We start from the raw sequence: 18912 nt of genomic DNA, 5'->3' as shown, positions 1-18912 counted from the left end.
TTAGATGAGATGCTTTGGTAAAATATGACAAAACGTTTCAGATACCTGAAACAATGCTATATAAAAGGAGTAAAAACATTGTCTCTGTCTTTCTACAATATGGGATATTGAATAATACATAAAAAATGCAGGAATGCTGTTTCCAATTAAATGCTAGAGAAAATAACATAAAAGGTGGAATGGGTTATTTAGGCATTGCAATCCGACCCTTGCCTAAATAACCTATTCCACTTTTATGGTTCTACACATAGTGTGTTTTGTCTCATTGTTTGCTGAACCTACACATGGAGTCACGTGTACATTGGTACCAGAATTTTATCAAAAGGCTCATCAGTATAATTTTGAAATGATAATAAAAAATTTTGAATGACAGTGCATACTAAATCATTCATAACATCCACTAATCAAGAAAGTTAGGGATATTTTTTTGTTGGGAGGGGTGAAGAGCAACTACCATTAGGGCCTTTGGGGATTTTTCAGATACATTAATTAAGTCTAAATTAAGCCAGCCCGTCATATCTTTTTCACTGCTGGTAGACAATATAAAATCTATCACCTTGATAGTATCTTGCAGCTGTTTTTTTTTTTTTTTTTGCTGCTTTATTACAGCATGTGCAATAGTCAGGAAATAATTTATGTAAGGAAATTCTGGTAGACAAAATAGGATCTTACTAAATAAAACATAATTCTTGGATATTTAAAAGTGTATGGGTCCTTTTACATCAGATTTCTATGTATATTTAGAGAAGCTCTTTCTTCTAAACTGATCTTCCGACATTGTGGTTTCTAATATGTCTAATCTGATTCCAAAAAAGGAAATTGAAGCTGCTAGCTGGATGTTTTTTCCAGCACATTGCTCCTTTACTACAATGATCTACAATAGGACAGGGACTGATAAGGAAAATTAGTGGGCATGTTGATGCTGCTTTCTCCTGGAACATCTCCAGATAGTTAGTGAGTTTTTTTTTTTAAAGAACTATCCATCTTTATACAAATCTCTTGGAACACGTCTTCAAAACAATCTGCCAAAACAGGTGTGACTTCTGATCTGCTTCCAAGTGGAAAAAAAATAGACTGGGAATTAGGAAAACTGATTTTTCTTAATGTGTCCTGATTTTAAATGAAACAAATCACTACTGCCACTGTAATTTATTTCCACTTCAACCATGTGAAAATTCAATATACCAAACTTAATAAAATGAATTAATTCTACATAAAATAATGCCAATTATGCATTCATGTTTCAAACATATTCCTTATTATATATGTGCTAAATATGAATTATAGCTAAACAGATTTTTTTTAAAAACAACCCCTGTATCCCATATCAATTCCAGGCAGGCTCTAAAGCCTTATATAAACAGAGAATAAGTTCTTCATTAAATATTCTGCTTTCATAGTGACAGTTATGAATGCAACTCACACAATCCACATTTAATTCTAATTGCCTAAACTGATGATACTTGTTGGCAAAATAGAATAGCAAATCACACCCTTTTGCCATTCACTGATATTCATTAAGCAATGACACTTCATTTATTTAGAATTATGTCATGATTTGAAACACCACATCTAATTAGATACAAATAAATACATAACTCACAAAACAACAGGTTGTTAAGTAAAATAATTTCAAGTCCTATTCTTGGTAATGAAGAATACAATTTTAATTAACAAATAGAAGTAACATATATTATGCCTTACAATTCAACTTACAGGTGTAAAAGTAATCTGAAAGATTGCTGTGCCAGTACTATTTCTACAAAGGAATGTCAAAGGTCACAAAATAAGAAATGGTACTTCTTAAAGAGGAACAAGCGGAGGAAATATATTACCATCTGTCACGCCAAGTCATTTCCCCTTTCTTAATTTTAATTTTAGAGTAGGGGATACTTCATGACTATCAACTAAATTTCATGTGCAGGACCTAAGGTATAAAATAAGCTATTCATGGGAACAGAACAATGCATACGTCCCTATGGATTTTCATATTGGTAACAAAATATACAAAATATGACGCTTTTCTAAGCTGCTAGCCAAAATACAGCCCAATTCAAAGAAAGGGTGTAATCACATTTTCCCCTAAATATGGCTTTTAACATATGATAATCATCCTCATTTAAATTTAATTTCCTAGGAAAGGATCAAGGGAAATCTTATTAAGGCATTATCTGGAACTGCCATAAACATGCCAATTCTCCATATTTATTCCAAATGTATTTTTTTTCAATGAAGGCAGTCCACGGAATTCCACCCATTAGGTAAGTATCCATAACTGATAAAGGCTCAGCTAATTGTATATGTATTCCAGATTCCAACTGGACTCCCAACAGTGAGAATTCAAAGAGATTTAATAATTAAAAGGAATAATTTGAGATGTGTGCGCTTTAGTGTACAAAGACGTCCACAAACACAAATAGCAAGATTCTGACTTTATTACAGGAGAAATTCCTCCTCCCATGACCTCTTTCCTGCCTCACATATTGGATAGAGCATTGCGTTCTAGACAGTGTCAGAATCTCACCATAGCAGTATAATAAAGCAAAAGGGGCTGCTACTGAAAAGAATAGTATCCTTCTATACACGCACTTGTGCGTTGAATAAATTAAAATTATTTTGTTTAATTTCACATTTTTAAATTAAAAAATTAAATTAAAATATGCAAGATTTGAATCTCTTTCCCTACTTTGGGGGCTACTGATTACTGACATCTCTATGCTCTACTTCTTCACCTGTCCCCAAAAATAGTTTGCATAAAATAATCCTAATAAAATGGGTTACAGCTTGATTTTAGTTCAGTTCCATTCCTTGGAGTATTATTAAGCTTTATTTTCTATATACTTTCTGCTTCATGAAGGAAGACACAACAGTAACAATATAAACCAGAATTATATAATGTATGAAGCAAAGACAACAAATCTATATCCGAATAATTTATGAGAAGAAGGTTAATGAATAATATAAGTTAGAAACATCGCTAAGAGAACTACTTAATTTTAGTCCAGTGCTTGATAATGGCAAATAACAGTTCCCTGAAAAAAATTGGAAATCCATATATAGATTCTATATTAATAATAAAATGGATGTTTGTCAAATATAAATGAAAGATGCAGACTGTGAAATTACTTTTTCGCCATAAATCCTAAATATTGGGGGGAAAGTATTTCATTGGTATTATGAGTGTATATTTAATAAAAGGGAAATCTTATAACTCAAATTATAGGAAGGTGATCTATCTTACACAAAGTTGTTATGTGAATTATTTATAGAGCTTAACAATCGACTTCCATAATTTTCTGATCACTGTTATCAATGGACAGTATTACATGAATGAAGAAAACATTTAGTAAGTAAAACCTCATATGTTTTCCCAGACAATTTAAGGGCAAGTAATTGAGCATTATTTAAGCAGAAATTAGGCGGCTATACATATACGCGGTGAAAGTTTTTTTGTGACCATCTTCAGGTTTTCATTTGTTTTCTCTTTTTGCCTTTTTAAGACTAATGAGTGACATTTTGTGAGCATTTTAAAACTTATCTTTCTCAAATTCTGTAATTAAATCAATTCAACATGCAAATGTCATTTTATTAAAACCAACTTTTTTAATGATATTTATTTTATTTATGCTCTTTTTATTGAGATTATTTTAATTACTGATTGGGAATTTTCAAAGTTTGATATAAGATGGGCTGCTATATAAACATTTTACATACACACAGACACACAGCGTATTTATACATATGCATATTTCCAAAGTATTACCTGTGCTTTAGAAATCAAAATCAAACCATACATTTTTATCAAGTTTTCAAACACTGAAATGATTTAAAGGAAAAATATCAAAAGAATTCAAAATTTTGTCGGTAATGAAATACATTTTTACATTAAATTTCTTGCAATTAAAAATAAAAGTATTCCCAATTAAATAGCCAAAATAAATAAATGAAACTAAAGCAGAAGAGCTGGATGGATTTTTCAACAATAGGTTAATTTATTTATGTACAAATACTAATATTTAATAAACACTGGCTGCTCTACCAGTATTAAATGCAAAAGGATTAGCATTTATTTGCTGTGCCCTCCACCAAATAAATAAATAAGACAACACATCCCTAATTCAAACTGAGGTTGTCAGCAGGTGGCAGCACTTATCTGGCTTTGTCTAGACTCAGGAGCTTAGTAAAGTCAGGCCTAGTTTTCCACTCAAAGGGAGACCGCCAAGGAATACCACAGCGTTACCCATACTGGATATGAAACCATGCCAAAAAGAAGCAAAGGCAAAGCACTTCCATATTACTGCCATGGAACTGCATGGTTGTATCTATGTTGTCATCAACAATTGATCTCAAATTGGGAAAGTCTTGCCTTTTACTTACAGTAAATAGCAACACATTATATGCCCGCCCTTGTTTCCAAAACTCATTCCCACTTTTTTCTATCAGATTCAATGGCAGAAGAAAGGAAATGGACATGACTTTCAGATAAGGGAAAGTAGAATAAATTCGTCATAAACACTTCCCGATGTTAATAGGGCACCGGTTTAAATGTGACCAATATAAAGCCAGTTTGCAAGCTAATATTACACATATCTAACATCGGCACTTTTAGGTAACTACAATGTCCATCACGTCTCTTACCTTGGTAAGGCCTAATTTCATTTACTCCTTGCTCTACTTGAAACAGCATATGTTTTAAAAGGCAAAAAAGTTTTGAAAACATTTGTTGGCATGCATAGTAAAGTTTTGTATCTTCAGAATATAACTGTTTGAGATCCTAATTCAACATATCAGAAAAGGAAAAATTTATCCCTGACATCTTAAAGCCTCTATTTTTTGCCAATTACACGCAGTACCTTTCAGCATCAAACACCTTTGGTTCATTAAAAATAATTAAGAACATGTTAGCATCAAGCCCAAACAATGTTTGCTCAAATAGCCCTTCTACAGAAAACATCTCTATCTTGTTTTTTTTTTTTTGTAATGCATTATTCCTTTTGTAAAAAGATTTTCGAAATTAAAATGTTGAACAAGCCTTTCACAAAATAGTCTTAATTTAAAACTTAGGTTTGTGACAATTCGACCTATTGCAAATAAACTATTTGAAAACACAAAGCCTCTAATTTAAACTACAGATGTTTTAACAGAGGCATGAAGTTGGTAATATGCTCATAGTGTTCACAATAGGATGTTCTCCTAGCTATTGTGCTGCACTTCTGTGCCTTTTCTATGTTGGACAATTATGCTCTCTCCTAAGTCAACTGTAAACTGCCTCCAATATTGTGCCAGTCAAACCTGTTAGCCATCCTTTGCTAAGGTTTTAGGTTTTAATGTAAAAAACACCAGGTCCTACAGAATCATTACATCCCATCTGTTCAACATAAAAAGCAGCATAGCTTTATGCTCCTTAGGACCATAAGAACCAAATCTTCTTTTATGGTTTAATTAACAATAACCTCAAACCAGTGGGTGACAAATTTATGTTTGCTGGCTGTGCACTTTAGCCAGAAGGCGAAGCGGGGGGGGGGAGGAATAATGAGGGTGACCCAGAGGAAAAAAAACACAAAAATAAAAGCATTGCAACGCATGCACACACAAACATGCATGGCTGTGCGTGTGCATGCAGGCGCACACACGTCTGCACACCCAGAGACAAGGAGAAAGTCAACTCACAGAATCTCCAAGTCACGGAGGGCTCGGAAAGCTCCATCTTCAATGCAGCTGATCTGATTGTTGTCCAGTTGCCTGCAGGAAGGAAGGAGGGAAGGAAAAGGATGAAGGCTTGCCTGGTAGCCACGCTGCCTTGGAGCACCATGTCCTCAGCTTCCCTGTCACCAAGGTGTCCCTCCACCCCTCTGCAGTCTTTGCTTGTCACCGGGCGAAAGCTTGCTGGTAGCCTGCCACGCTGCTCTGTCTCTTCTCACTGACTCTCTAAAAGAGCTGCATACTACAGCACACTGAAGCCTGTCAGGTCTCAGTAAATATTAATTGTGCTTCCCCCCCCCCCTCTAAGGCAGAAGGGAATAATTTCATTACATTAGGACATCCAATCCATTATGAGCTTTTACCGTCATGTCACTGAAACAATTTCATTAAGCTAAAGGCCTGTAAATCATTGGAGGTCACTGTGCTGCCCCCGTGACCTCCCAGAATGCTGCTTTTCTCCTTTTACTGGAAGTTGTAGTTCTCCATCCTAAGAGTACTAAATCTCAAGCCTTTATCTGCCCAGGAGGTCCCAGGGTGCACAGGGAATATACCCATTCCAAATTAGCCTCGGCTAATCTAATTGTATAGTCTTTTTATTATTACAAGCATCAAATGTCTGTGGTGGTTCAATGTTCGCTTGCATTGTTGCTGGCCCCATCTGGAAGGCCTCACTATTGACACATTTCTAACCAGCATGAGCAGGAAAGATCTAATCATCAAATCAAATGTCAGGGTAGACACACTTGGAGCTAATCAGTTACTTTGGATATAATGGAATAGACCGGTTCAAATATAAGCAAGACCAAATAAGGGAAGAAAGGAGAGCTCTCAAATCACTCCTTTCAGAATCAGACCAGGTATTTTTTTTTTTTTTGTACACAAAAGAACTCAGCGATTGGCCCTAGATTTACACCAAGCCCAGCTATTTCTGATCACAGATGTGTATTGCCCATTGAAGAATAATTAATTATTATACAGACTTTTCATGAATTGCTTTGGGACATATTTGGCTGAAAAAATAATCTTATTGAGAAGTAGCATATTTTTAAAACATTGCATTTTATTTCTATAGCCATTTTTATTGCTTTAATCTGCTTATGCCTATTTTCTTGTATGATTTATGGCATCAAAACACGATACCCCTCCCTCCCTTGGGAAATAAATGCATAAATATATTCCCAGTTACACACTTCAGGTACTGCTGAAGTTAAAAGTGCTAAATATGCTGTTTTTATAATCAGACATGCAATAAAATGTTGCAGTATGGAGTGTGGTTGCTCAAGATTGTGCCAATGATGCAATTTTTCTACGCATAGTTTTGACGATTTCTTCATGGATGCTGTCATTTTGGCTATATAAGAATTGATGCATGGAGAATGACTTCCATCCTTAGTATACTGTATGTGATTATAGTGCCGCTGGAATACTTTGAACTCATTGAAGTCAAAAAGCTTGAATAATTAGATCTTATTACCCAAATTAACTGTTTTGTATAAAATAAGGTTCTAATAACGTAAACCAGATCATAGATGATGCAAGTTGAAAAACCTAGAGTTAATTATTAAACAGTTGTAAGCTTTATATCAGAATACACCGAGTTTTCAAAATAATAGAATAGAATATGCTTAAATTTCATTCAAATCAGATCATACCATTTTTAGAAAGCACAGGCCTCTTAATGGGTTGTGAGTTAAAGACAGGTAAAAATACTTAAGAACACCTAAAAGTGACCTTTTATACATCCTTAGGAATTCTAACAAAATCAAACAACTGTTGAAGGGACAATATTGGGGGATCAGATAGTTAGAGAGATAAATTTAGACAGCTTTTAAAATACCCAAACGTTACTGCCTGCAATGGAATTCCTATCATATTTCAAATCCTGGTCAAATCATTATTTCCATTTTTCCACCTTTGATGATAAAGTTTTTGGGAATATACTATTGAGAATTAAATGAGAATAATATGACTCAGTGATGTCTGTTAATTAAATAACCTTCCTTAGACAGGAATTTTGATTTTTTTTAAACTTATATTTGTAACACAGTTTTAATCTTGCCATTGCTTGGAGCCCACTATTCACCATGTATTCACTGATAGCTCTTCTCAGCCTCATGAAGTTAAACACTTAATAACTCATGACTGATTTCACAATCCTCCTCATACAATAAAGGCAATTTAGCAATATACCTGGGAGAGTGCGAGAGCTTCTGAAATACAAAAGCAAAACCTTGGCACTTTAGTTCTGCCTGCACCTGAGCTGCTTTTGTTTTGGGGGCTGTTTTTGTTGTTTTCTTGATAAGCAATTGCTGCTCAGTGCTCATACGTTTAATAATACGGGCACGCTTTATACTTACAATATTATATCAGAATGCAATGCAGAAGAGTAGAATGTATATTTTAACATGAGGGAATGCCATAAGTTACAAGCATAATGCATAGATTTGGGAAAGCTTTTATTTACACACACCATTTTTCTACTTTATATGAAGGCACTGGACTGTATTGTGGGAGTATAATTTTTAAAATAACCAGATTATTCACACTTTCATAGTTTAACAATCATAGAAAGAAAACAAGGTGCCTAGGTAAACAAACAAATTGTTCTTCCAAACTGTGCCTATCATCAAATAAAAAGAAATGGATTTATGACCCTAAAATATCATGAGGATCTTTGGATCATTCCCACTCCCGGAATCTATGAAGACAAATATTGCAGAACTGGTTCCATAGGATTACTTTTCCTCCATTGAAAATTAACAATAATATCACTAGACTGAAATAAACATAATACAGTTACACAAGAAAATATGAATGTACAGTAATGTACCCAGATCTATATATGATAATGTCAGAAATGGTGTAGGGTCTGTTTAAGTCAGGGAATTGGACTAGATGACCTACAAGGTCCCTTCCAACTCTTGTTAATCTGTACCTCTCCACAACAACTACATCCAGATAATTATTTCTGAAGACAGGCAAAATGCTCAAAACAATAATAAATAATTTCAACAATGTACATAAGAGGAAAAATATTTATAGGAAGAATGATTTTATAATATTGGAGTATGTAACTGACAACAATATTCTTCATTACAGGAAAAAAAATCTCAATTTATTTTTAAGATTGAAGACTAAGAGATTACAAGATGATCTTGACTTTTGACATAATGTATATAAGGCTATTTAGTTAAACCTGATATTTAGCTGAACAAAAGTTCAACCCACCCAGCCGAATATATAGCTTGCGCTGGAGGATCTGTAATAGAGTATTCTCCCAGGAGAATGCTTAATGAAATTTAAGGCATGCAAGTTTAGAATTTAAGGCATACAAGTTTAGTTTTCAAATGCATTTGAAGCAAAAAAAAAAACCTACCCATACACCAGCTATTCTAAGACTATTTAAAAAAATACATGTATGATGCCATGCAGAGTTAAGTTTTTACTTTTGACTTAAGCACAGTTCTTTAAGGATATTTGTGTCACTTTGGATTCAGCTCTGAAGCTATCCTTTGTTGAGATGACAGAAGAGAAAAGAATTGCATAATTTTCTTTTTAGTGTGAGAGACCAGAAAATTGTATATATATTTTTTGAAGCACAGTAGAATTTTTGGCATTTTGTTTCCATACTGATAGAAGACTTGCCTCAACTTCCTGTAATAGTCCATTGCTTGCTCCACCCACCATACTAATACTTTTGCATTGCTCTCTAGATATTGAGATTAGTGTCCACAAAAAGAATCCACTTTCTGAAAGTCTAGGGAGTAGAAATTGAAATCCCTGCCATGCAGGGAAAATGTGAAAGGGCAGTTTGCTCAAGGACAGGAAACTAGGTTCAGCTCTTTTTCAACACAAAGGGCACAAACAACAGAGGGAAATCATTTTCTGTATGCCCTGCTTTTAAACAGATCATTTAAGCTGATTGCATTTTTCATCCAGTTCTTTTTATCTGTTCTTCATAAGAGCAGGTTCATATTATGAAAAAGAAAATGCTGGACTAAGTGGATCCCTGCTCTGAACAGCAGATATATTTCAACATTCTTCAATGATAGTTAGCTTGAAGCTGAATCACAAACAGCTGGAGATGCTCTGAGTGTTTTCTCCTTTGTTTTGCTTTATTCCATGGGTATCAAACCGGTGGCATCATGTTGCAGTCACATGATGTATCGTGACATTTTCCCCTTCAGAGCTGAGGTGGGCGTGGCCTGCATCTGACCTACGGGCCACCAGTTTGATATCCTTGCAGTTTATTCTGTTCTCATTGACTCATTCAGGATTCATCATCCTGGAGTAGTTAAACAGTGATGTAACCAAAGAATAGCTTCCAAAATGGAGTAGTATGTGCAAAAGGTCAGAATAATGGGCACAAGATTGGGATAGAAGAAGGGAGAAGGAAATTCTTTCACATCTATTTCATTCTGCTCCTTATTTTCCTTTCCAGGTTTCCTAGTACAGAGGAAACAGGTAGTAACAGAGAGAATGACAGAGACAATTAGAATTGGATAGAAAGAGGAAGAGCTGGGCTTTAGTGATAAAAAAATTCTGCTTTCTAGGAAAGTGATGTCAGATTCCTGGTCTCTTGATGTAAAGATGAGACATTGGAAAGCTGTCACCAGTCCATGGATGGACTAATATCGTACTAGCCCCATGCTTTATCAGGGTAATCATGACATCCCTTTTTAATCTTTGAAATTAGAAATAAAAATATCCGTATGTTTCCATGACTTGAGGGACAAAGGTAATGCTCGATTGCCATCAATCCTTTAGCAACTTTTGAAATTACTATCTTTAGATTCACATTATTGCAAATCAGATGCTTGGCAACTGCAGCATACCACAGTGATGGGATCATCATTTCTGATCTCCTCAGTCAACAAGCAAAATCAATGGGAAAGCTAGCAGAAGTTACAAGTTATGGTCACGTGATGTCGCCCTTGTCAACTCATAAAGCATTTGAGTTGGATTTCTTTTGAAACTTGAACTTAATTAGGGAATCTTTCGGAAACCTGGCAGCCCTTAACCTGCAATGGTTCGTTTACTGATTGCAGCTGGAACTGATAAACTGCTGTTGTAAGTAAGATGTAGTCACATTATCCCCCCCTTTGCAACTATGTTGCCTAGCAATGGAGTCACTAGTCCAATTGGTAAAGCTGTATTACCTCATTTTCCAATATGGGGTGTCATAACCTGTCAGCAATGATCCACTATGATCATCACACTGTATGCAAAATAATTCATAGCTATAAATCTGACACTTCAAATAATAATTTCCAATAAAGAGTGAGTGAGGGCATGTTAATTTCTCCATATTATCTGTCATTTATCTCAAGGTGATCATTGCTGAAAAAAAAGTGGTAGACTTGTTGAGTTAAAATTCACTAAAATATTTAATATTTAATAACGTTCATGAGAAATTAATCAAAGACCAAAGCTTTTTACAATATTATTAAAAGTATCAATGCAAGAATCTTTAGATCACATGCAACTAGTTATTCTTTGTAGTTATTCATACTCTCACTTTTTCATACAAATTCTCCCTTCCTTTCTCTCCCCCCAACCACAAATATGTTTGTATGCATATATTACTTTCTCAGCACTTGAAATAATAAATCTGATGCTTTCACAATAATAAATTTTAAAATTATTTAAACCGTAAAAAGACAGCTATTGTTACAACAGACTAAATCTGACTAAATTTTTTAACTCTTGTTAAAAAATGTTACAGATGAATTCAGTGACGTGCGGTGAGGTTTATGGCTGGTGAGGCAGCAATTTTTTTTAGACTTGTGGACTTCAACTCCCAGAATTCTACAGCCAGGCATGCTCAGTTCCGATTTAAAGTGACAGCATTTGTTTTTCTCCTTTGCTAAATAAGTTTCCTTCTTCCTTTTTCTTCTCCCTTCCCCTCCTTCCCCCTCTCTCAAACACACACACAAACGCACACACACACGAAGTTGCACCAGGAGGATGAAGTTTTAATTCCTCCCCCTCCCTCCGACCCACACGTACCTTTTCCAGCTGTTTCAGAGAGAATTTCAACTCTGCTTTTGCTGTTTTGAATGTTGTTATTCTTTTAATTACGTGCTATGTTATATGTTACTGTATGTATCCCCCTCCCATATAAGTTGTTAGCCGCCCTGAGTCCCCTCAGGGAAAAGGGCGGCCTATAAATAAACTTATTCTATTCTATTCTATTCTGTCATCATGAAAAGAAAAAAAACGTAAAAAGAAAAAGGCAAGAGCTGAGGTCAGGCTGGGGCTAGTTGCTGTCAGTGTCACCGTGGATAACTCTGCTTAACTGTTTAAAAAAGTCTCTAAAAAAGCACCCTCTACAGGAGGAGGCAGGAGAACGACGTGCCTCATCTACGTCAGGAATTTTTTGGCTTTTAACCCTTGCTTAACTCTGCTCAAGTGATCATAAAAAGGCAGACTAGATGAGGCATGACGTTCTCCTGCTACTTCCTGTAGAGGATGCTTTTTAAGAGACTTTTTTAAACAATTAAGCACTAAGCAGAGTCATCCGTGGTGACTCTGGCAGCAACTAGCTCAGCCTGACCTCAGCTCTTGCCTTTTTCCTTTTACATTATTTTTTCTTTTCACGATGACAGTGGTGAGGCTCTGCCTCCCCTGTCCCTGCAGATGATATATCTTATGTCATTAAAACTTTGAAGAAAGAAAATCTACCAGGAAGAACACAACAAAATTGAGGAGCAAAATCCCTTATGTTTGGAAATATAAACTTAAAAAAGAAGCCAAAACAAATAACACATCCAATATTTCTCAGTATTATTAATACTACCATCTTTTAAAAAACAATAACCTGTATGTCTTATCATTTATTTATTATTTTTATTATTTTCAAGAATTAGTGTGTGTGTGGTACACTGAGAAGGCTTTTTGGTGCTCAGATAATAAATAATAATAGGAGAAAGGACTTAAAATATTGATATTACTAATGCCAAGAATTGCATCAACAGTTGGCATAAATAGCCGTAATTGAAGGTGTGAAGTAGTGAGTTACCACTAATGATAATATTGATATGCCACCAGCTAATCTCTAAGTAAAACAGGTTAAATCATTCTGGTTCTGACAAATATATAGAAAAAAAAACAAAAACAGTTTCTTCCAAAATATGAAAATTATTTTATGGGAAGCTAATGTATCCTGAATATGTGTCAATACACTGCATGTGCTTGCCAATTGGTAGGATGTGGGATTGCAAGATAATGACTAAATTAGACATCTTATTTGTACAGAATAGCATGTTTATGCTTGGAATAAAATGAATTTTGCATAAGCATAAATCTTGACTACATTTGCCAGACTGGTCAAAATGTGCCAAACAATGTTCATAACTTTAGGAGTGTATGTATTTAATACTTAAGAGTATTAAATTAATTAAGGAAAGCAAAATATAGTCTGTGTAATTTAGAGGAAAAGGAAGTATCTAGTAGGATTGAATGAAGGTAAACGGATCCAGTCACAAAATGGTGAAATATTGGTGTGTACTTTGCAAAAGAATATTCATCAAATTCTTCTGTTACACTTTTACCTGCTTCTCATAAATAATATTAATCAAAATAGTTGAATTATTGATCTTTGTTCAGTTTAAATGCAAGAGTCTGGCACTACCAAATTTTACTGCTGAAATTTGGATAACCACTAGACATCTAGTGAATAAACATTAGCTGTGGGGAAAATTTGCTGTTATCCCTTTGCTCTCATCCACATTTTTGTAATGCATATATAGTAATCCAAGTAATATTGGATATGTTTGTTCAGATTGTTCACTTCACAAGAGTTTCATGTCTGACTGAAGCACCAACAAAGCTTAGGGAATCACTGATGCCTTCATTTCTGGTAAAAAAAACAGCAACAACAATAATAAAAAGCAACAATGGATGTTTGGGTGGCTCAGTGGTGGGTTTCAAATTTTTTTAGAACCTATTCTATAGGTGTGGCCTGTTTTGTGGGAGTAGCTTGGCAGTCAGGTGACTGAGTGGGAGTGGCTTGGCAGTTATATGATGAGGTGGGAGTAGCTTGGCAGCAGCTTGACTATGTGACTGGGTGGGAGTGGCCAAATCGATGTCACTGAATTCTTTGCCCCAAAGAATGACCTACAAAAAGAAGATATAAAAAAGGAAATTTATTATTTTGTGTACTTACTACTTAAATAAAAATAAAATAAGTACACAAAACAATAAAACAGCTACTTACAGAGGAAATATGGCTGTCCTTGCCGGTCTTCAACATTACTGACCACCTTACAAACACACTTCCAGCCCCTCTGCCTCTTCGCTCTTCCTGGATTCACTCAAAGTTTTAAAAACTCACAGCCTGTGCACAGCACACACTCTTCCAGCCCCTCTGCCTCTTCGCTCTTCCTGGATTCACTCAGACATCTTTAAAACTCACAGCCTGTGCACAGACAAGAGGTTTTTAAAACCAACAGCACAGCCTGTGCACAACACACACACTTCCAGCCCCTCTGCCTCTTCCATCTTCCTGGATTCATTCAGACGTTTTTAAAACTCACACCCTGTGCACATGCAACACTCTTCCACTCTTTTAAAAGCATCTGAGTGAATCCAGGAAGAGGGAAGAGGCAGAGGGACTGGAAGTGTGTGTGCTGTGCACAGGCTGTGAGTTTTTAAAACATCTTGTGTGTACACTAGCTGTGAATTTTAAAAACGTCTGAGTGAATCTAGGAAGAGGGAAGAAGCAGCGGGGCTGGAAGAATGTGTGCTATGCACAGGCTGTGGGTTTTAAAAATGTCTGAGTGAATCCAGTAAAAGGGAAGAGGCAGAGAAGCTGGAAGAGTGTGTTCCTATAGTATCTTCCAGCCCTTCTGCCTCTTCCCCAACATCCTTCCCCCCACAGCCACTCACCAGTTTTTTCTTCTGGTTCTTCTTCTGAGAACTTTTCAGCAGCATGGTGCGGATAGGCGGGACAAGTGAAAGAGCGAACGAGGGAAGTGAGCATTCTGGTACTGGGCCTCCTGACCAATGGGTACAGGAAGGAATGCTAAATTTCACCATCCGGTATGGCCGTACTGATCCGTACCAGTTGAAACCCATCCCTGGGGTGGCTCAATAAGAAGACATTGCCTCCTAGCCTGTGAGAACATTTCTTACTCAGTGAGCAGAATAGCAGACACAGGGGCCCACACACAGTTCCTATCTCCACCATTGCAGAGATACCCTTTTCGAATTTGCACAAAGGTGTCATATTAGTTACTAGTAGCCCCAATATTCCTAATGCTGTTTACCCATTCATCCATCAAACTAACAATGAACTTTTAAAAAAAGTTTGCCTTTCTAAAAACATGTCCCATTAAAAAAAGGCATGAATTAAAAACAGTAAAAATAATTTGAGTACTGTCTTGCCGAATCCATATAAAGAATTAAAATTTAAATCTGAAGTCCTAAGAGAGAAAAAGAGTATTTGCTTGGTGCCAAAAAAAATAGCAAAGTATTTTCTGTGGATTTGTGGATTCTTTCCCCTTAAGCATTTATTTCCAGTCTAATGAAAGTGAATAAAATTTAAATCTCAGTTCTTACATATTAACAACTGAACAAACTAGATTTCACCTAATTTTAATATTGAAGTTAATTAGTTTTTCACAAAGTCTTATGTTTCAGCAGTGTACAGAATTCCAACTTGTTGTCTTGTTCTGATTGAACAAATTTTTCTATGACCGCAAGTTAGGTAGTAGCTAAATAAAACTATCAAGTTCAAAAATGAAGAGTAGAATGTTTGTGCATGAGCATAGAGAGGCAGGAAAATCCTCAGATGCTCAAATGTTATTATTAAACTTTGAAACTTTGAAATAAGAATTTCTGTAAAACATTACAGAAAAACAATAATGACAAAGGACAATATCCTAGATGAGCTTTGAATCCAAATTTTACTAAGCATGTGGGGCTTACTGCTAAATAAAAAAAGCTATATATAGAACTATAACAAGCATATACTTATATGTTGTGACTCAGCAGATGTCTGCTGTAAGTTTTTTCGGGATCAAGATTCATTATGCAGCTGGGGCGGGTTGGAGGCACGTTTGGAGATAAAAGGACGGATGCTGCCATGCCCTAGTTGCTGGAGTCAACATCGTTCCTTCGTGTGTTCCTTGTTTGGTACAACATTGCTTGATTATTAATCGTGATTTATGCCTGTTACACTTGGATATGTGCTTTGGTGTTTCATGTAAACCTGATCCGTAAAGACTGTGGAAGAAGTGCAGTGCTTGTAAGAGTTTTTGTTTTTGTATTCTTGTCGGAGACTTGTATTTATGTTATTTCTGGGCTCGAAGCCAGTTTGAACTGAGAACTGATAAAGAAAGACTTCCTTTTAAGTTACCTGCCTGAGTTTGTTAACGAGCCGTGAAGGGGGGGGGGGGACAGAACACTTATATATATTAAAACATCCTCATTTTCTCTTCTTTTTCATTCTATCATTTCTTCCAAAAATTTCCCAAATCTTTCAGGACTGGATCTTGAAAGTTACAGAAGCTGGAGAATCCATCCCAATAGTGAATATTCTATATCTCAGCAATTGTATTTACCTCTTAAATTAGGGGAAGGGAGAAAAGGTATATTGTGGTATTATCACCAAAGAGAGGTTGCTATAAATTAACATATCCTTGGTTTGAATTTTGCCTCTATAAAGTATTCACGAGATAGATTTAATAAAATCATTCCCTTTCAGGCACCTTCTCTCATCTCTCAGTATGGTAATGTTCCCTACGGGATTTTTGTGTGCACAACATAATATATCAGAAATACTTTAAACATTCTAAAATGCAATATAAACCTTAAATGTTAATTTTATTGAACAGAGGAATTCATAATTAGTTTGCCACAAAAATTCCTCAGTCTTTCCCTGTTCTCACAGTCTTTATAGATTTTAAATGCAGTTTAATTTTAATTATTATTTTGGATTTAAAGAGCTTTATTAATAAATATTACGTGGTACTACTCTATAGATAAAACTATTTGACCTATACCCATTGCTGTTCCTGTTTCTTAAAAACCAGGGGCTCTTATTTCAAGAGTTATCTCTTGTCAGAATGGAAGGTAAAAATTGAGCTGTTAAGAAATATATAAATACAGTAAAAGTAGGTATTGCAGCATTAGCATCACTGATTTCAAAGAACAAATAATTTTCCAGGCTTAATAAATATATTTTAAGGAGAAAATAATCAATGGATTAGTGTTTGATTAATTGTTTAAAGTGTATATTAATTTTTGATTGTCATATTTTGATTCAGAAATGCTAACCATTTAAATAACAGTGGTGTACACTGTAATAGAATTTCAAATATTGAGGATTGCCTATTTATAAGCAACACTCAGTGAATCAAAGCGAATTGCAGACAAAAGCAGTTATTTAGCCACTACAATGTTTAAAGCTACTTGATACTGAACAAATATTTTTTTTTATACCAGTAATTATACATATAGTTGAAATTTAGGCTTTCTAGCACTAATACCTTATTGATTAACTCACTTTCAGAGAGCAAGGCTAGCCTTTTCCCTCCTACCTCATAGGTCATTTTCTTGGTAGCCTTGAAAGGCAATTAATTTGGGTTAATAACAATTCTCTCTAGCTTAAGGACTGCTAGTTCTTGCCTTAGCAACTTTATCCCTTATCTCTACTAACTTCAGAATTTTAACATGTGATAGTACCATGCTAATTTCTTGCACTGATGTATAAACTAATAATTTTATTTTCATTTCTAAGAGATTAAATACTTCTAAGAAATTAAATAAAGACATATTGCTAGATCTTTTAACCAATAAGATGTTTTCCACAAAGCTGTGGAGTAAGGATTTATGAAGCTTTATGTTACCATAAGCTTTATGTTACTCTATAAAAATCATACCAGAATTCAAATGCAATATTTTAAAACAAGGCTTCCCGATTCAGTTGATTTGTCTTTGCTTCTTCTTGTTCCACATATTTAAAAACATTGTGACATACAGAAATTACAAAAGTATCACTTTTTACCTTCATTGAGATAAAATAGTAGGTAAGATGTAGAATCTATATTAGTTGTGCTCCCTTGTGAAAATGTCCTCTTGGAAGCAAAAGTAAAAGAAAGACATAGCTACTGTTTTCTCAGCATGAAAGAAAAAACTATTTATATCTATGGATTGCTGCATTTTTTCAGAACTATTTTTCACACTATTTTTATTTATTCTCCCTTCAGGAATCTAGGTATAGTAACTTCAGTCAAGTAATTATATTATGAATAAGAACTAAGAAGAGAAACTAAACTGAATGACAAAGAGATAAATAGCTAAATTATAGCAGAAATATGAAAAAGGACTCATTAAAAAAAACCTTCAGAAAATTAAGATTAATAGAGCCAATGAATCTTCATCTCTTCCAGGTTAGCCAAGATACCCTGATAACTTGTTCTTTCAATTTCTGTCTTCTAGATTCTGGTTTGTATCCCCACATCAGCAGCAGAAGGAAGAAGTATTGGCTTTCCCTGCTAAAATTGCTCCTTTAAATCCAAAATCTTCACCCAAACAGTTTCATGTTAATTAAAGTAAAAACAAGCTGTTTTTAATTGCATTGTTGTGCCACAGGTGTCACCCCCAGTCAGAACTGTAGTTTTCCATGGCAGAGCTTAGGAGAAATAAAATCCCTGCATTAAACTGCTAGATTCACAGAAGGATTGGCTCTTTCATCTTTAAAATCTATGGGAAAGAAGGGATTTCATTAAGTACAGATGGTTACTTTCTATGTGTCCTAAAGGACTCCGGAAAAGTGGAAGCACGTGCATACTGTTTTCATGGAACTTTGCCCCAGATTGCAAGCTCAGCAGTTATGAGGAAATATTTGCAAGAATAGTAAGATGTGTGTATATTTAAATGTGAGGATCCTAACACATGGATATATGAGGAGTTCTTGGTGCTCTCTGAGCTTGGTTGGTTTTTTTGCAGACATTTCATTACCCAAACTAGGTAACATCATTGCTGGTTACACCTAATTTTGAGTAGTGAAACATCTGCAAGAAAACAACCAAGCTCAGACAGCATTAAGGACCCCTCATTTCAACCCGGGGCTGCACTATTCCCCTGTATTGGTACATACATATATTTTTTTAGTGCAAGAGTGATTTGGAATGTGAAAAAAACCTTCTTTGGAAGAATAGTTCCATATTAGTATTGAGAAAATGAATTTAAATGTTATAGTGA

At 35.1% G+C, this 18912-nt stretch overlaps 1 protein-coding gene across 2 annotated transcripts in view; it reads right to left on the bottom strand.

Moving 5' to 3' along the window:
• SLIT3 (slit guidance ligand 3) overlaps positions 1–18912 on the bottom strand; it is a 501863-nt gene that overhangs the window by 193845 nt on the left and 289106 nt on the right. For both annotated transcript variants that reach the window (XM_087709668.1, XM_087709669.1), the window contains exon 6: positions 5671–5742. In XM_087709668.1, the coding sequence (XP_087565794.1) occupies positions 5671–5742 (72 nt within the window). The remainder of the gene's footprint in view (positions 1–5670; positions 5743–18912) is intronic.

This window comes from Thamnophis sirtalis, unplaced genomic scaffold, assembly GCF_051295495.1.
Source record: "Thamnophis sirtalis isolate CommonGarterSnake01/CBP01778 unplaced genomic scaffold, rThaSir2_p1.2 scaffold_3, whole genome shotgun sequence".
Classification (NCBI taxonomy): Eukaryota; Metazoa; Chordata; class Lepidosauria; order Squamata; family Natricidae; genus Thamnophis; species Thamnophis sirtalis.
The sequence above is the reverse complement of the archived record's forward strand: the minus strand, read 5'-3'. Positions and strand labels throughout refer to the sequence as shown.